We start from the raw sequence: 19,549 nt of genomic DNA on the forward strand, positions 1-19,549 counted from the left end.
TCGGGCAGGGTGTCTTGCTCCAGCAGCAGCCCCTGCCTTCGTTCCCTTGAGGGGAACAGCGGCCCAGCAGCTGGTGCAAGGAAAGTTCTTTGTCTTGGACATGCACTTGTGTGGTGGAACATTTCCTAATTTTTGCTTTGGCTGAAGGCAGGCCTTTCAGTGCCTGAGCTCACATCTGGCTGGTGGGAGCTCCTTTGTCAGGTGGCAGAAGAACCTAATGTGCACAGAGACTGGCCCGAAGTCCAGCCCCCTTGTTTGCACAAACCAGCTGTCATATGATGAATAATCAGGCTTTGGGTCAGAAATAATTTAAAAAGGCTTCCCTTTGTAATTTTTGCTTTGTCAAACTTTGCCAGGATCCCTGGGGGCAAGGGAAACTCTTTGTCTGTGTCAGGCAGCTGCACTTATTCCCTGGCTAAGAAGAATGGACTACACATACTTTTCTATCTGCTGAAAGGTTTTAGCCTGAGGTTTTTTTTCATCCTCCCTATAAGGCTAGGGTGTTCCCTTTCAAGGCCACACACATTTCTCCACCCCCTCTTGTTTCTGTTTTCTCTGGGAACACTAGGAATCTTTTTTTCTTTCCCTTCCTTCCCTCTTCCTCTTTTCTTTTCTTAATTCCTTCCTTTTTCTCCCTCCCTGTCTTTTTCTCTCTCCCTGCCTCCCTTTCACCTTCCTCTCTCTCTCCCTGTCTTTCTCTAAGATTTGAGTGTTAGGAGAATAATGTTCAAAGTTGGTTGCTTTCATCTGTTTTAACTCCCAATTTTATTTTTCTTTGAACAGGTGGTGCTAGAAAAGCCAAATGGCTTTAGTCAGAGTCCCACGGCCCTGTACAGCAGCCCACCTGAGGTGGGTAACAGAGGACACAACGGTGGCTCTGCTTAGCCAGGGGCAGGATTGCCTCCTCCCCATCCTTTTGTTTATTGCTTTCTCTCTCTCTCTCTCTCATTAAATACAAGAGTAGTAGTTGACATAAAAATTCAAACAACAGAGAAATATAAAGAGTGGAAATTCTCCTTCCCCAATCTCACTCCTTACAAGTATCCACTGTTAACAGATTGAAGTGGGTGGATCTTTCTAGGGCAGTGCTTCTCGGCCTCAGCTGCTCATTGGAATGGCCTTGCAAGCTTTAAACGATATGATGCCTGGGTCCCATCCCTAGAGCTTGTCATTTCATTGTTCCAATAGGTGGCCTGGGCATCAGGACTTTTAAGAGCTCTTCAGGTGATACTAATGTTTAGCTAAAGTTGAGTGCCAGTATTCTAGAATATTTTTATATACATAGACAACCATATTTAAATATCATGTATATGTTATATACATACCATATATACATGATAAATATATGTATATAATATATATGTGCTTTTCTCAACTATAGGATGGTAAATACATTTTTCTTTGCTTGCTTTTTTTTTAACTAAAGAGTATATTATAACCTTCTTTCCATGTCAGTATATAATAGATCTACCTCATTCTTTTGAATAACTACATAGTATTTCCTTCCATGGCTGTACTTGATCAATTGACTGATTGACTGACAGAGTCTTACTCTGTCACCCAGGATGCAGTGCAGTGGTGTGATCTTGGCTCACTGCAACCTCCGCCTCCTGGGTTCAAGCAATTCTCGTGCCTCAGCCTCCTGAGTAGCTGGGACTACAGGCATGAGCCACCACGCCTGGCTAATGTTTGTATTTTTAGTAGATATGGGGTTTCACCATGTTGGCCAAGCTGGTCTCGAACTCCTGACCTCAGGTGATCCACCCACCTCGGCCTCCCAAAGTGTTAGGATTACAGGCATGAGCCACTGCACCCGGCCACCATGACTGTATTTTTAAAAAGTGTGTTATTATGTTTTTTTGTGATTATATAATACAAAACATTCATACTGTAGAAAATTTGGAAAATTCAGAAACACAGAAAAGTGAAAGAAGAAAAAAATGTCGCTTGTAATCTACTCAGAGAAAAACCACAGTGAAATTTCATCTTTCCCTGAATGCAAATATATATTTATAATATTCACATTGTACAGTATGTGGCATGTCTTTATAATTGTTTTTTTTTGTTTGTTTCTTTAGTTGGGTATGTTTTGGCATTTGGTGTTTTTGGCCCTCAGGTATAGGTTGAATCAGACCCACCCATTAGTTCATGGCACATCGTCCTCGTGGGTCCTGTCAAGTCCTCTCACTGGTTTTAGTTTTTGTTTTTTGGTTTTTTTGCCTCTCCACCTCCTGCAAGAGGCACTCACTCTAATGAATTCAATATATGGCTTTAAATATGTCTGTAAAATGTTTCAATATACGTGATGAACTTGTGCTATATCTTCTTCAAGCAGTCCTCCCACCTCAGCCTACCCAGTAGCTTGTTCTTATTTTCCCTGGTACCATGTTTTTTAGGATCTATCTAAATTGCTGTATTAAAATCTAGTTCATTGCTTCTGCCTCTACGTGTAGTTTTATAACTTACTTTTTTGCTTCATATTATATCACACGATGAAATAATATTTTCATGAAAGTTTTCCATGCCATTAAACAGCCTTATGAGAACACTCTTTGAAATAAGTGCATAATAGTTGTGTTCCAGGAGCCTTTTAAAACATTTTCACCTGCCCATTGGCTCAGGTGAGGATTTAGGGAAATTGACTGGATAACTTATGACATCTAGATTTGGAATGCTGTGATTCTTAACCACTTGCTTTAGATGTGAAGCTTGGACTTTCTCCTTCTTTTGAATCACCATATTTGGCAAATACATTGTTGGCAACAAATTACAATAACACCTGGTAATATCTGTTTGGCCTCTTTCTTCTCACAAGCTCAAAGCTGTACCGGATGTTATCTTACCTGGTTTTGAGGCAGCCTGTAAGGCAGGGTGTGGTAGGGAGTGTACTTACTGCCTCACAGATAAAGAAATGAAGGCCCACAGGACTTCATTTCTTCATTGTCACCCACAGGATGATAATGCAGAGACTGGGACCCTGTCTCCCTCCTCCCAGCCGAGAGCTCTGAGCTCTGGTTTGAAGGCGTTGCTGCTTCCCACTGTGCAAGATTGGGAGAGATTTTTCTGTCAAACTCACAGGGAGTTCGTAATCGAAGTGTCTGGTGCCTGTGCAGCAGAGACGGGGGCGAGACCCTACGTGTTAGCTCATCCCTAACCACCAGCCCACGGTTGGGTGTGTCTGGGAGAGACTGAGCAGTTACCTCGATGAGACACCGTTTTCCACATCTAATCAGATTCCTGGACTCATTGCATGCTTTTGCCATAAACCTGTCCATCCATCAGTAACCCTTTATATGCTGCTCTCCGTGCCAAAAGCTGAGAATGGTAAAGGATGTGCTTTTGGACCACTCCCTTTGTGATGGGTGCGACATAGTCCCTGTCCTGTGGGAACTGTAGTCCAAAGGGGAACATGGTCTCTGCTCTCAGAGAGTTGTAGGCGGATAGAGGGAAATAGGACACACACGTAGAGACAGCAGCCACATAGTCGCCAAGAAATCAATCAGTGGATACATAAGTGAAATACTACTGAGCATGTCCTAAAATAATTGGGTGTTTTGAGGCTAGCAGGGTTCTTTAGGGTATGAAAGGACAATGTTTCATTGAATAACTCAGAATTCCTGGCTGCCTAAGGTAACTCTCCCCTTCTGTGACGACAGTTCTTTTGTGAGGGTGGTCTGGACGAGATGGTCCAAACCAGTGTGTGCCTGGGAGGGGACTTTTATTACTGAGTCAGAAACTTGATGGCTTCCTCTTCCCTTCCTTGCTCTGGCTGTAGGTGGACACCTGTATAAATGAGGATGTTGAGAGCTTGAGGAAGACTGTGCAGGACTTACTGGCCAAGCTTCAGGAGGCCGAGCGGCAACACCAGTCAGACCGTGTGGCTTTTGAGGTGAGATTTGGGATTTGGGGAGAAGGTACCCTAAGGGATGGGCTACTGAACACAGGTGCCAGTGATGTCTCAGCTTGGACTTCCTGTCTCTCTGGCTGAGTGCCACAAACTGGAAAACAAGACTGTGAAGCCTGGAACGCTTGTCTGCTTCTCCCTCTCCTGGACGTTTATACTGTTTACTGTCCAAGGCCGGCCCATAGTTCAAAGGTCAGCTTGGGATTCTCTGTTCTGATGAATTTGAGGGTGGTGCCCATCTGGGGCAGCCAGTGATTCAGAAGTCATTTCTGTCTGTGTCGTGGTAAGAATCCCTGGGCTCTTGAGACTCTGTGCAGGCAAGGACTGCTGTTGGCATGTCACCCCCGCGTCCCTAGTGTCTGGCGCAATACCTGGTATTAGATAGGTGCTTCATAAACGTGGACTGGATGAGTGACTAAATCTGTGTTGTTGTAGAAAGAACTGCACCCATCGAGTTGGAGGATTTGGGCTCTAGACTCAGCTTTGCAGAGCTTTGTGGTCTAGAATGAGTATCTTTTTTTCACTCTGCCACCAAGCTGGAGTGCAGTGGCACAATCTTGGCTCACTGCAAGTTTCGCCTCCCAGGTTCAAGCGATTCTCCTGCCTCAGCCTCCCAAGTAGCTGGGATTACAGGCACGTGCCACCATGCCCAGCTAATTTTTGTGTTTTTATTAGAGACGGGGTTTCACCATGTTGGCCAGGCTGGTCTCGATCTCCTGACCTTGTGATCCACCTGCCTCAGCCTCCCAAAGTGCTGGGATTACAGGTGTGAGCCACCGCGCCCGGCCTGGAATGAGTATATTAATTACTGTTATAGTACAGAAGTCTATAAATGGAGAGTAAAGCCCCCTACTATATGTGAGGTCTTCCATGTTTTCTAGAAAATTCTTTGAGTATAAAACAAGGTACATGGGCAGTTTCCTTCCTCCCTTCCTCCCTTCTCTTCCCTTCCCTCCCTCCCCTCCCCTTCCCTCCCCTCCCCTCCCCTCCCTTCCCCTCCCCTCCCTTCCCCTCCCCTCCCCTCCCCTCCCTTCCTTTCCTTTCCTTTCTTGACAGGGTCCCACTCTGTTGCCAGGCTTGAGTGCAGTGGCCCAATCTTGGCTCAATGCAACCTTCTCTCCCCTCCCCTCCCCTCCCCTCCCCTCCCCTTCCCTCCCCTCCCCCCCTCCCCTCCCCTCCCCTCCCCTCCCTTCCCCTTTCCTTTCCTTTCCTTTCTTGACAGGGTCCCACTCTGTTGCCAGGCTTGAGTGCAGTGGCACAATCTTGGCTCAATGCAACCTCCACCTCCCAGACTCAAGCCATCTCCCACCTCAGCCTCCTGAGTAGTTGGGACAACAGGTGCACACCACCATGCTTGTCTAATTTTTGTGCCTTTTGTAGAGACAGGGTCTTGTCATGTTGTCCAGGCTGGTCTCAAACTCCTAGGCTCAAGCAGTCTGCGTGCCTCGGCCTCCCAAAGTGTGGGGATTACAGGCATGAGCCACCACACCTGGCCCATGGGCAGTTTTCCAACTGCTCTGTGTGAAGTTAACCATTTGTTACCTGCTTTTGTTCTTCCACAAGTAACATATTCTTTGTGTCATAAATATGTTATGATAGGGTTATATCCTGCGTAGGCATGCTGGGAGCTGGTAAAAAGAGAAACGCCAGCCTGAACTCTTCATTTTCATGGAACTGAGGAGGAGAATTTTTGAGAGGAGGCTTGGGGGTGAGGAGGAAGGGCACCAAGGATGATAAACTGTGTTAGCCGAAGTCTTATTAGAACAAGTAGTTTAACCTCTCTGAGCATCTGTTTCAACTTTTGGAAAAAGGGTTAATGAAATACACCTTACAAGTTTGTTGTGTAGATCGAGTGAGGTAATATATGTGAGGGCACTTGATTATTCTGAAGGGTTTTAGAAATATAAAATTGTCTATATTTTTCTTAGCAATCAGTTTAACAAGGAGATTTTCCTATTGTAAATAGCTTGGACTTAGGGTAATATTAAAATTAGTTTGTCATCTCAGAACAAAGGAGCTGTGTGGTGAAGGGGTATGTTGCATCTATTTCAGATTCCACAATTTGTATAATTTAGTTGGTGATATATCAGTTGGTGACCAGCTGTTTCCTACCTTTTCCAAACAAAACGGGAGGAAAGTAAGGTTGAGGCTCTAGCACTGACCAGGTTGTGAATTTTGGAAAAAAAAAAATCTGCATTGAGAGGCATTATGAAGTTGTGGAAATTAACAGAAATACTTGCTGGTTTTAATCACACATGGAGGAGTCTGCTGCTCTGGATTTCAGAGCCTGAGCAAAAGTACCCTGACAGCTGTAGCCCACTGTCCAGAATTTAGAAGGGTTTATTTTTCTTAACCCCATAGTATGCAGCACCACCTGCAGTAGGAGATGCTTCTTGCTGGGCGCTGTGGCTCACACCTGTAATCCCTCAGGAGGCTGAGGCAGGAGGATCCTTTTTTTTTTTTTTTTTTTTTTTTTTTTTGAGACGGAGTCTTGCTCTGTCACCCAGGCTGGAGTGCAGTGGCCGGATCTCAGCTCACTGCAAGCTCCGCCTCCCGGGTTTACGCCATTCTCCTGCCTCAGCCTCCCGAGTAGCTGGGACTACAGGCGCCTGCCACCGCGCCCGGCTAGTTTTTTGTATTTTTAGTAGAGACGGGGTTTCACCGTGTTAGCCAGGATGGTCTCGATCTCCTGACCTCGTGATCCGCCCGCCTCGGCCTCCCAAAGTGCTGGGATTAAAGGCTTGAGCCACCGCGCCCGGCCAAGGCAGGAGGATCCTTGAGCCCAGGAGTTTGAGACCAGCCTGGCCAACATAGATCTCATCTCTACAAAAATAAAAAAATTAGCCCAGTGTGGTGGAGCAAGCCTGTGGCTCCAGCTACTTGGAAGGCTGAGGTGGGAGGATCTTTGGAGCCCAGGAGGTGGAGGCTGTGGTGAGCTATGATTACGCCACTGCACTCTCGCCTGGGCAACAGATTGAGACCTTGTCTAAAAAATAATATAATACATGAGTAATTTTTTTTTGAAAAAGGAGATGCTCCTTGGGTCATTCCCACTGTTGGGCTAGGTTGGCAACCTTTTTATAATTAAGAGGTTCCCTTGGGGGCAGGGTTGGCTGGAGCTACGGAGTCAAATGTGGAAGGGGAGTCCGTATTTTTTTTTTAACCTTTTGCTCCGACAGTGGGGTGCAAGAATCGGACCATGGCCTTGTTAACACTGTGCTTGAGCTCACATCAACCTCGGTGCAGTGTTTATTTACATACAGAAATGAAAGGCCTTACTTTTAAGTTCCTGCCTATGGGAATGGCCTGTTTCAGGTTAATATGGGTCATTTGAAGGCTTGTCTCAGTCTCTCCTAGTGAATTGGACTCCCTGGTCTAGTTTTCTGAACCTCGGGGTAGGAAGGGCAAGATGATCAATTACCATGAAAATAACTTGCCATTAAGCACGGGTTTCCTGTTCTACTGGCTGCTTGCTGTCAAGAAGGATTTGCAGTGAGAGTGAGTTTGCTCTGGACAGGGCTGGTGTGTAGCATAGACACATCCCATCACACATCACCGTGTGCTGTACTTTCTCCTCCCCAGTTCTGACCTTGGGAAGGGCCGGACAAACTGGCTGCTGATGTTCTGTTTTCCCAGGGCTGGCTAAGCTAGGCTTTCCAGAAGTTACCTGGATTCTTTTTTAATAAATGATGAGCAGTCAGTGTGAGGTACCTGGGAAGCACTGAAATGGATGGTGAAGTATCTGGGTCCTAGCACTGGCTGTCATTCACTAGCTGGGTAACCTTGAATAGGTCAGTTGACCTTTACTTGTTAAAGGAGAGGGTTGGATTAGATGAACATCAGTTCCACTCATGATTTTATTGAGTAGTTACTGCATACGAGGTACTATGGGAGCTCTAGAAGTGTAATGGTGCTCAGTCTGTGCCATCAGGACACTGACAGTCTACTTCAGGGTGCACACAGTGACTGGGCAAAATCTGTTCACTGCTATGAGAGGGAAGGCCGTGTGTTCCTTGTGTGTCCTCTCCCTGGGCACACGAAGGAGGGGCTCCTCCCTCAGGCTCTCTGGAAGAAGGGTCATCTAAGTGAGACCTGGAAGATGAGTAGGAGTTGGAAAGACGTAAGGGTGGAAGAAAGGAGGCAAGTTCTTTGCTTTCTCATTCTAACATTCTGCTTCTGTCCTCTCTAAATTGGTTTCTCATCTCTGATAAAAGACAGATTTGTCTGGTCGCAGTCGCTCACGCCTGTAATCCCATCACTTTGGGAGGCCAAAATGGGCGGATCACCTGAGGTCAGGAATTCGAGACCAGCCTGACCAACATGGAGAAACCTCGTCTCTACTAAAAATACAAAATTAGCTGGGCGTGGTGGTGCATGCCTGTAATCCCAGCTACTTGGGAGGCTGAGGCAGGAGAATCACTTGAACCCGGGAGGCAGAGGTTGTAGTGAGCCGAGATCGCGCCATTGTACCCCAGCCTGGGCAACAAGAGTGAAACTCTGTCTCAATAAATAAATAAATAAATAAATAAATAAATAAATAAGACGAATTCTTCCTGATGCTTAGTAGCCCTTCCAGGTGCCATTTTGGCTGTCGTGTGTGGGCTGTATTGCTGGAAGTGAGGGTGGGAGGTGTTGAGGAGACAGAAGGAAGGAGCTGGAGGTATCCTCCCTGGGATTATTTGCTTTTGAATTTGTAGGAAAGCCACAACATTGGGTTAAGCTTGGGTGGTGGTGAAGGGTTCATGGGGATGTTGAAGGAGTCACCTATCTGAAAAGTGGTGCTTGTGGGTTCCAGGTGTCACTTTAAAGTGGACCTCAGTCAACTGTGAGCCAGTTAACCCTGGAAATAGACTTATACTGCTGGAGTGCTGAGGTGGTCCTGCACAGCGAAGGGGAGGTGGTGGTGTGCCCATCAGTGTCACCAGCTCTCTCCTGTCATGGCTCCAGAGCCACCCAGGTTCCTGGGTTCTTTTCTAAGGTTTTTTTCCATGTTTGTTCTTTTTTCCACACCATTTAACATATTCCTGTCCCGTGTTTTAGGTCACACTCAGCCGGTACCAGAGAGAAGCAGAACAGAGTAATGTGGCCCTTCAGAGAGAGGAGGACAGAGTGGAGCAGAAAGAGGCAGAAGTTGGAGAGCTGCAGAGGCGCTTACTAGGGATGGAGACGGTAATTGGGGGATCTTGGTTGTCATTGCCTGGACTCCTGGGCTGGAAGGGGCCTGTGGGTGGATTGAAACGGTTGCCAAGACCCTTCTTTTCCAAGCGTCTCCAGAAAAGCACACTTCACAGCTTCCTTTGGCAGATCCCTTCAAATATCTTTTGGCCTTCAAGGAATTAACCTCCCCGTAACTAGCGTTGATCCTATTTCCACATTAGTTTCCTGTACAGATGCCCCTTTTGAAGTCCTGGTTTCTCAGGGACTGGCAACCATAGATGGCGAGTGGGCCTGCATGATGCAGGGCTGGGTTCTGCCTCAGGGCAGCTGGGCGAGGCTGAGTGAGAGTGGGAAGGGTTCTCCTCGTCAAGGGAGGGCGCCCCATCAAACCAGCTCATCTTGCTGCTCTTTGGCAGCTGTCCAGGCCCAGCAGGGGCTAAGTCCCAGCCTGGCACCCATCTCACCCCAAACACAGAGACTGTTGCCATCTTCTCATCCTAGATTTTCTTTTGTGGCCCACCCAGGAGCATCAGGCCTTACTGGCGAAAGTCAGGGAAGGGGAGGTGGCCCTAGAGGAACTTCGGAGCAACAATGCTGACTGCCAAGCAGAACGAGAAAAGTAAGGGCTTGGCTCTTGTGCACGGTGAAGTTGGGTTGCAGGGAGGGGAGGGCGGGCCATGCAGCCTGTCGCTCCTGTGGTGGCCTGGTCTGGGGAGGAAGCTGGTGCTGATGTCAGATCTTCCAGCTCTGACTCACCATGAGCTTGCTCAGGGTGGAGCCCCACCCAAGAGATACCATTTGGGAGGCCGCCATCTCCAGGGAGTTCATTTTCCATGGGGTAATAACCTAAAGAAAAGGCTTTCACAGTTTTAGAGCCAAGGGCAAGCAAGAGCTGGTGGAGCATCTGCTGTTGCTGTGTGTCATTCCACAGATTAGTGCGGTGGATATGTTACGCCTTCGTTTCCTCCCCGCTGAAACAAAAACTGACTGTAAACTGTTTGAGGGTAGAATTGATTAACAGTCATGCTGATGAAAAATGGAATGAGCTGCCGGGCGCGGTGGCTTAAGCCTGTAATCCCAGCACTTTGGGAGGCCGAGACGGGCGGATCACAAGGTCAGGAGATCGAGACCATCCTGGCAAACACGGTGAAACCCCGTCTCTACTAAAAAATACAAAAAACTAGCCGGGCGAGGTGGCGGGTGCCTGTAGTCCCAGCTACTCGGGAGGCTGAGGCAGGAGAATGGCGTGAACCCGGGAGGCGGAGCTTGCAGTGAGCTGAGATCCGGCCACTGCACTCCAGCCTGGGCGACAGAGTGAGACTCCGTCTCAAAAAAAAAAAAAAAAAAGAAAAAGAAAAATGGAATGAGCAGCTTCATGAGGAGATACTGAACTTCCTGTTACTTGAAGCAATGCAGATAGAAACTGAGAACCACCTGTCAGCAGAGTCCCATAGGTGATCACTGAGATCCTTTCTACTTCCAAGGTGAGAGGGTTTTGCAAATTCTCTCTGATCAGAGGAAATCAGAGGCCCCGGACAACCAATGAAACCTACAGTGCAAAGATTGTGCCTTCTAGATCTTCAGGAATTTGAAAATTATGCTGTTGGCAATTAATAAATAAGACCTCAAATGGTAAATCACATTTAACATCAGCATATTTGGTTTGATCTTCATCGTATAAGGTGGACCTTTTTTAGTTCAACAAGACATTATCTGAAGGGCCTTTTAAGGAATTCTAAGAAGAACAGACACAATTCTTGCCCTTTAGGGCCCCTCAGTCTTCTGGAAGCATTTTCTCTCCTTTAGAATAACCTAGATATGACCTTCCTGGCATGTCATACACACGTCATATTGTAGCCTCCTTTCTGACTGGACTTTGTATCAGAATTAATGTCAGAATTAATCAGCACTCCTTCCTCGGTGGGTAGGTGCGCATGGGCAGAGCAAGAGAGACAAAAGGGCTAGATAATCAGAAGCCAGGGCTTGGGAATGGCAGTGACAGCTGTGTCAAGTACGTGCTGATTTCTACATAAAAGGAGACTGAGAAGTAGGGCATTGGAGAGCTGAAAGTGGAAATTTAGAATGCTTGGAGTTTAGGAAGGATAAGGGGTAGCTCAGGTTGCATGGTACCCCAAGCAACATGCATTTGTCAGCTTCCTCAGGCAGAACTGGGGAGTGATGGATTCTTCAGGGGCCCAAACCCTGATACTCTCCCAAGTAACCTGACTAAAACAAGACTGTTCCTCTACTCATAACGCTTCTTACACCAAATATATGGGTTTTCCATACCAAGCACTTCTCCAACTCTCAGTTGATACCAGCTGGGTACCCTATACTTTAATTCAATTCTGAGATAACCCAGAGTTAGTGCACAGCCACAGGTTAAGGGCCAGTCCCGCAAGACTGCCCCTACTTCAGATGCCAGTCACAAGTGGTGGGGTCTAGGGTACCTACACTTCTGTCCAACTTGGCTATAAATTAGGGGTTCCCATATCCTCTTTTCAGGTTTGATAACTTGCTGTAATGGGTTTGCTGTCATAGAACTCAGGGAAACATTTTCCTTATTTATTTATTTATTTTTTTGAGACCAAGTCTCACTCTGTTGCCCAGGCTGGAGTGCAGTGGTGCAATCTCAGCTCACTGCAACCTCCGCCTCCCGGGTTCAGGCAATTCTCCAGCCTCAGCCTCCTGAGTAGCTAGGACTACAGGCATGTGCCACCACGCCTGGATAATTTTTTGTATTTTTAGTAGAGATGGAGTTTCACCATGTTGGCCAGGCTGGTCTTGAACTCCTGACCTCAGGCAGTCTGCCCGCCTTGGCCTCCCAAAGTCCTGGGATTACAAGCGTGAGCCACCATGCCTGGCCTACTTAGTTTTTAATTTAAAAATTTTTTCATTGAGACAGGGTCTTGCCATGTTGCCCAAGCTGGTCTCGAACTCCTGGGCTCAAGCAGTCCTCCCACCTCACCTTCCCAGAGTGCTGGGATTATATTCGTGAGCCATTGCACCTGGCCAACATTTCACTTATTATTACGGGTTATGATAAAGGATTCAAATCAACAGACAGATGAGGTACATAGGGCAAGGTCAGCATGTGGATGCATTAACCAAGCTGGAAGCTCTGAACCCCTTTGTTTTGGGTTCTTACGGGGAGGTTCATCACATAGGCATGATTGATTAAATTATTGGCCACTGGTGATTAGTTTAGTCTCTAGCTCCTATCCCTGTCCCTTTCCCAGACGTTAGCGGGAATTGTGGGGCTGAAAGTTTCAACCCTTTAATCATGCCTTGGTCTTTTGACTAGCCCCGTCCTGAAGCTGTCTAGGGACCCCAGCCACCAGTCATCATTAGCATACAGAAAGACACTCGTCAGTCTTGGAGATTCCAAGGCTCAGGAACCAGGGAGTGTGACCAAATATTATAACAAAACATAGGAGCTGTATGGCAGGAACCGGGACGGAGACCCATTATATATTTCTCATTATTTTACACTGCCCTTTGGGGGATCTTGGCTCAGTCTGCTTAGAAGATGCAAAGGAAGCAACAGTGGTTTGGGAATCAGGAGACCTAGAAGCAAAATTGTGTAAAGGGGCTTTAAGGAGCAATCCTGTCTCCCTCCTCCAAATCCCTGCCAACAGCTTGATGGTGTTGAGTATAATAATCCCAGCTCCAACTGGGCATGGTGGCTCACACCTGTAATCCTAGCACATTGGGAGGCAGGGACAGGAGGATTGCTTGAGTTTAAGAGTTCGAGGCCGGGCTCACACCTATAATCACAGCACTTTGGGAGGCCGAGGTGGGTGGATCACAAGGTCAGGAGATCAAGACCATCCTGGCTAACATAGTGAAACCCCGTCTCTACTAAAAATCCAAAAAACAAAACAAAAAAAATTAGCCAGGTGTGGTGGCTGGTGCCTGTAGTCCCAGCTACTCAGGAGGCTGAGGCAGGATAATGGCGTGAACCCGGTAGGTGGAGGTTGCAGTGAGCCTAGATCACGCCACTGCACTCCAGCCTGGGTGACACAGCGAGACTCCGTCTCAAAAAAAAGAAAAAAAAAAAGTTCGAGATCAGCCTGGCCAACATAGTGAGGCTCTGTCGCTACCAAAAAAAATTTTCTTAATTAGCCAGGTGTGGTGGTATGTGCCTGTAGTCCCAGCTACATGGGAGACTGAGGTAGGAGGATTGCCTGAGCCCAGGAGGTCAACCCGGCAGTGAGCCATGTTTGCATTACTGCACTCCAGCCTGGGCTACAGAGTGAGACCCTGTCTCCAAAAAAAAAAAAAAAAAAAAAAAAAAGAAAGGTGGGGTGGGGAAGATACTAGCTTCTACTTGAATCTTTCCAGTAATGAAGAGTTTATTACACATGAGACTGCCCACTTTCTGACAGCTTTAATACTGAGAAAGTCTTTCCTGTGTTAATATAAAAATGGCTTCCTGGAACCATCTACCTGTTGCTTCTAGATTTACCCTCCAGAGTTTTCCAGAATGACTTATCCCTTCTAACCTTTCCGAGCCTCAGTTTCCTCACTTGGAGTAGGTGATCCCTGATGATGCTTCCAATGTGATGTTCTTTTTTTTTGTGGGACAGAGTCTTGTTCTGTGGCCAGGCTGGAGTGCAGTGGCACCATCTTGGCTCACTGCAACCTCTGCCTCCTGGGTTCAAGTAATTCTCGTGCCTCAGCCTCCTGAGTAGCTGGGATTACAGGCACACGCCACCACACTTGGCTACTTTTAGTATTTTTAGTAGAGATGGGGTTTCACCATGTTGGCCAGGCTGATCTTGAACTCCTGACCTCAGTGCTTCCAATGTGATGTTCTAAGGTACCCACCACCTACTTTTCAGGGCAGCCTCCTGGGGAATCAGGCAAAGGGAATCATATTAATGGGAAGCTCCCAAGCTCAAGGCTCTTCCTGTGACTGGGTAAAGAAGTCATCTTGTTCCCTTGCTTCAGCCTTCTGGTCTTTATCCCCAGGGCTGCTGCCCTGGAGAAGGAAGTGGCTGGGTTGCGGGAGAAGATCCACCACTTGGATGACATGCTCAAGAGCCAGCAGCGGAAAGTCCGGCAAATGATAGAGCAGGTAAGCTGGCTTGGTTTATAACCTGCCCTCGGGGGGTCACCCCAAGTCTATGCTCTTATTTCCTAGGGAGCTTGACTTATATTCATACATTTCCCATGTCAAACATTTATAGCTACCAATTACCAGAGTTCGGGTTATTAGGATTTGCTTTTCTCCTATCTTTCCCCTGCTGTTTTGTTTGTTTGCCATTTGGCCTCTGCTTTCCAATAGGAAAGGAAGGAAAAGGTTAATTTCTCATATACTCTGTGAAGAGTGTGGGTAAATGAGTAGTTGAGTCATAATAAACTCTGTTATCTGTGCAGATTATCAGTCTTTGAGCCTCATGGCTGCTTTCCTGCCTTACCCCACCTGAGCTTGAGGGTAGCATACTAAGGATTTGTCGATTTGCAGAATTGTTTTGGGAGCCTAATGCCCCGTAACTGGGAGGTTGGGAGGTCATATGTGCTTCATGTCAGCTCATTAGTGTCTGTTTTATTTACTGCTGTTTTCCATTATCTAGAACAGAGTCTGTCATGTAGTAAGTACTCAATAAATATGTCTCGAATGAAAAAATAATTTGTATTTTCCAAAACCAAATGGAATGGGTTTTGAGTCATTCATTATTTTGGATTCTCAGGGTGGTATTCCCCTCACACACTCCTCACTCCCGCCCCTGGGATAATCAAGAGTTTAATATTGACTGAAAGGAAGCTTTTGTAGAAAAGCTAATGAAGTCATATGGAGTTGCAGGGCTCTGCTGGCTTCCCCAGCAGCTGGGGTGAAAAGTCTGGTGAGTGTGTAATGAGTCATTGCAAAATGAGCTCCAGTGTCTCCCACACCTTTGCAGCTCCAGAATTCAAAAGCTGTGATCCAGTCAAAGGACGCCACCATCCAGGAGCTCAAGGAGAAAATCGCCTATCTGGAGGCAGAGGTGTGTGTGCTAGGCAGCCCAGCAGGGGAACGGGGCTCTTGAAGAGAAGGTGGTCACAAGGGAGACAGAGGTTATGGAGGGGTCTTTGTCATGTCTCGCTGCTCTCTGAAGTGAATACCCAGGGTGGTTGGTTGACTTTCAGTTCAGTTGAGTAAACATTTTCTGAGAACCTTCAGGAAGCTGCTAACAATGATGAGATGACCCCCTCCACCCCACCTTCAATTGACATGTCATCCTGGTGCAAGCCACATGCCATGGCTGCACGCAGGCTAATTCTGACCCTCCAGGCTTTGCAAAGGAGCTGGCAGTGGTGCTGGGCTGTGAAGGAGGAGGAGGCATTCATATAGATGGAGTCTTTTCCAGGGCTAGATTATCTAACGAGTTGCCTTCCTAGTCTAATTTCCACTTTGCCACAGGGCCCTCCCTATCTGTTGACTACCCGAAGATCACTTTGCAAACACTCTGTGAAGATCCCTTGTAGTGAGGGAGATAAATGGGAGAGAGGGAGTTTGGAAACTCTTTAGGGAGTTTGCAGTCTATAGTCAGAGATAAAATATATATTTTTTAAAAGACCAAAGAATGCTTTATAGAATAGCATATCAACAAAGGCAAGTGAGTATCTCAACTGAGGACAAAAAATTATATATAGGGGCCAGGTGCAGTGGCTCATGCCTGTAATGCCAGCACTTAGGGAGGTTGAGGTGGGAGGATTGCTCGAGGCCAGGAGTTCAAGACCTAGGCCAACATAGTGAGACTTTGTCTCTGAAAAACAAATTTTTTTAAATTAGCCAGATGTGGTGGCATGCATCTGTAGCCCAGTTACTTGGGAGATTTAAGGGAGAGGATCACTTGAACCCAGGAGGTCAAGGCTGCAGTGAGCTATAATCACGCCACTGCACTCCAGCCTGGGCAACAGCGTGGGACTCTATCTCTAAAAAAAAAAAAAGAACTGGGCCGGGCGCGGTGGCTCAAGCCTGTAATCCCAGCACTTTGGGAGGCCGAGACGGGCGAATCACGAGTTCAGGAGATCGAGACCATCCTGGCTAACACGGTGAAACCCCGTCTCTACTAAAATACAAAAAAAAATTAGCCGGGCGAGGTGGCAGGCGCCTGTAGTCCCAGCTACTCGGGAGGCTGAGGCAGGAGAATGGCGTGAACCCGGGAGGCGGGGCTTGCAGTGAGCTGAGATCCGGCCACTGCACTCCAGCCTGGGCAACAGAGCCAGACTCCGTCTCAAAAAAAAAAAAAAAAAAAAAAACAAACTGTATGTAGAGGATATATAGGAAACCATCAGTCTGTCAGTGTTGTACAGAGTTACAGAGGAGCAGGTATTGGAGGACAAGCGCAATCTATGGTCACAAAGACGAGGCAAGACGGTATCCAGGTGGTGGCACACATGGTGGGGGTAGAGGCAACAGCAGCACAAACACAGGCGGAGAGACCAGAATGCACTAGGTGAATGTGACACCTGGGAAACCAGAAAAAGGCCAACTCTAACCCCTAAGATTGTGTTACAGAATTTAGAGATGCACGACCGGATGGAACACCTGATAGAAAAACAAATCAGTCATGGCAACTTCAGCACCCAGGCCCGGGCCAAGACAGACAACCCGGGCAGGTGAGTGAGCACGTGTAGATAGAATGGGGCCAGGGAGGAGGGGGAAGGAGGGACAGAGCTATGTGGAACATTTAGCGCTCGGGCAAGAACAAGGCCCCTTTAGATCCAACTTTCCTCCCTCAGTCTCTAATCTGACCCATTGTTTGCCAGAACCATTTTCTAACCCAATTAGGGTAGAACCTGTTACCACAAGCCCAAGGAGGTCCATGAATGGCTTCTAGAGGTGTATGAACCACCTGAAATGGTATACAAAATTTATTTATAATGTTTGCATATTTCTAGGGAGAGGGTATTTTGCCTCTAATAGATTCAGAAAAGGACCCGTGATCTTGACAAAATCGAGAATCACAGCTATATCCACTTCTCAGTTGTTTAACTGCCCCTCTCTTTTCTTCACCCTTGCTACAAGACACATGTATCATGCCCCAAATCTTCTCTTAGATGTCACTGAATAATTACCATTTTAAAGCACTTGGAACCCAAGTGATCAGCCGGCACTGCAGTGTAAGATTCCAGAGGCAAATGTGAAGATTCCACAGGCTCTGTGAAGGGTGGGCCACAACACAGCTGTTCCCAGCACAGCTCAGTGTTTCCAACCTTCTTTTCAGTATTAGGATATCCAAGCCCCCCAGCCCAAAGCCCATGCCTGTCATCCGAGTGGTGGAAACCTGAGCTGCCTGGAGATGGATGCTGCCATTGCTGCTGCCTCTGCCTCGGAGAAGCCCACCGCCCCTGTTGGCTGTTAGCGCTGACTTTGACTTTCTGACTGTCCCCTGGCTGCACCCAGGACTTAGGGCTCCTGTGTCTCACCATTCCCAAGCTCCTGGCCACTCTATGCTGGGCAGACAGAGCATGAGCACCTATTCAAGGCAACTGCAGCCCTTTGGAAGACATTGTCCTGCGAGCAGGACAGGGCAGTATCTATATTCCTACAGCGACTATTTTTCTCTGTAGAGAGCCTCCCTTCTGTTGTAGACTGGACTCTGGCTGCCCCATAAGCCAGGCCTTCATCAGATTGGGAGAGTTGACAAGATTTGCCTCAGCCCTAAAAGCTGGAGACACAGATGTCCAGAGTGATTGGAGAGTGTCCTGGGGGAATGAAGTTCCTTCCACAAACACAGCTCAGTTCTTAGCAACAAACTGTTTGTTTTTCTACTTGCTCCACCTGCAGCCTACGCTGACCTGGCCTCCTGCAGACAGATAGTGGAGTTACCTGGCGAGGCCTGGTGAGAGCCAGTGAACCTAAGCTTTGGGTGGTGGTGTCTTTCTGGGGAGTAGGGCATGTACATTCAGGGAGTAGCCTTTTGCAGAAAAAATCTCTAGGGCTACAGACAGTTATGTGTGACTTCTCTCTACTGTGAAAACTCCCAGAGTCTCTTTAGGGATTTTCCCTAAGGTGCACACCACCAGGCACACCTCAGTTTTCTTGACCCAGAGCCTAAAAACTGTTTCCACTGGGTTCCACCAGTCCCAGCAAAATCCTCTTTGTATTTATTTTGCTAAGTTATTGGTGGTTTTGCTTACATCTCATGATTGATATAATACCAGAGTTCTATAGCCTTCTCTTGCAATGTTTGGATTTGCTTGAAACTGGGAAAGCTGTCAGAGTGACACTATTATAAATCTTTCTCTTTCCTCTGCCTGTTTCTTCTCCCTTTCTCTTTCAAACTTGATCTGCAGCTCAGGAAGGTGAGTATACTTTCCCTGAGGCTTTGGGGTCAGAGTATATGTTGTTTGGAGAAAAAGGGCAATCAGGACTCTTCTGGGGCCCAGATGAGTTCTTCACTAGCCCTTCCGAACTCCTTGCTCCATAATTAGTCTTTTATTCTGGTTCTGAATGACCCTGCAGGTCATCATGGTTTTCTTTTTTTATTGTTTTTCTTTTTTTCTTGTCTTTTTTTTTTTTTTGAGACGGGGTCTCACTCTGTCACCCAGGCTGAAGTGCAGTGGCGCGATCTCAGCTCACTGCAACCTCCGCCTCCCGGATTTAAGCGATTCTCCTGCCTCAGCCTCCCGAGTAGCTGGGACTATAGGCATGCCACCACGCCTGGCTGATTTTTGTATTTTTAGTAGAGGTGGGGTTTCACCATGTTGGCCAGGCTGGTCTTGAACTCCTGACCTCAGGTGATCCACCCGCCTCGGCCTCCCAAAGTGCTGGGATTACAGGCTTGAGCCACTGCGCCCGGCCCATGGTGTTTTTCTTTAGGGCTCTTCCTACAGCCTTGAGAAGTAGATAGGCATCAGAGTATGCTACTATAGGAATCAGAAAAATTCAAAACAAATGTGGATTAAGTGTTTAGGCTCTATGTGGCTCACAACCAGAAGCCTTAAGTCTGTGTGTTTCTGTGTCCCAAGACTGGGCTCACATTCTGGCTTTGCCCATAACAATGCCCGGGGACTTCAGGGAGTTCCCTCATTTGTAAAATGAGGGGGTCAGAGCAGGTGATCTCCATGTTTCTTCCCATTCTGATATTGTTGTCTGTGGCATATTCTTTGTGTGGCGAATTTAATAAATTATGTTAATGTGTCTCTTTTGACCTCCTGGTCTGGTTTCCTTTCACTTTTCAGGGGGGATGAAAGAACAAAATTGTTGTGCTTCTTGGAAGATGGGCACCCTGTTATCCACATGTGGGAGGTGTGGTCCAAACATCCCAAATGCCATGACATGAGGACTTCGTGGCATTTATAGAGGTATTAGAAGCAGCTCAGCTCCGTGGTCTGAGTCGTGATTATAGGAGGCAGCCCCTAACTTTAGCTTTGACCCTCTCTGGAGCAGTGGCCTTGTAGGATCCCTAAGCTTGGCCGCATTGTGTCTCATTTGGAAGAGACAAAGGTAGAGTCCTGTGATTACATAGAGATAGACCCAGCAGCACTGGAGGT

The 19,549-nt window shown here is 47.2% G+C and overlaps 1 protein-coding gene across 4 annotated transcripts in view; it reads left to right on the forward strand.

Moving 5' to 3' along the window:
• TUFT1 (tuftelin 1) overlaps positions 1-19,203 on the forward strand; it is a 44,722-nt gene extending 25,519 nt beyond the window's left edge. For all 4 annotated transcript variants that reach the window (XM_050750924.1, XM_050750902.1, XM_050750916.1 and 1 more), the window contains 8 exons: positions 784-849; positions 3,776-3,889; positions 8,945-9,073; positions 9,586-9,680; positions 14,036-14,141; positions 14,968-15,051; positions 16,569-16,669; positions 17,278-19,203. In XM_050750924.1, coding sequence (XP_050606881.1) covers positions 784-849; positions 3,776-3,889; positions 8,945-9,073; positions 9,586-9,680; positions 14,036-14,141; positions 14,968-15,051; positions 16,569-16,669; positions 17,278-17,341 — 759 coding nt within the window. In that variant the 3' untranslated portion in view covers positions 17,342-19,203. The remainder of the gene's footprint in view (positions 1-783; positions 850-3,775; positions 3,890-8,944; positions 9,074-9,585; positions 9,681-14,035; positions 14,142-14,967; positions 15,052-16,568; positions 16,670-17,277) is intronic.
• The last annotated feature ends 346 nt before the right edge of the window (positions 19,204-19,549 follow it).

Source organism: Macaca thibetana, chromosome 1 (assembly GCF_024542745.1).
Source record: "Macaca thibetana thibetana isolate TM-01 chromosome 1, ASM2454274v1, whole genome shotgun sequence".
Lineage (NCBI taxonomy): Eukaryota > Metazoa > Chordata > Mammalia > Primates > Cercopithecidae > Macaca > Macaca thibetana.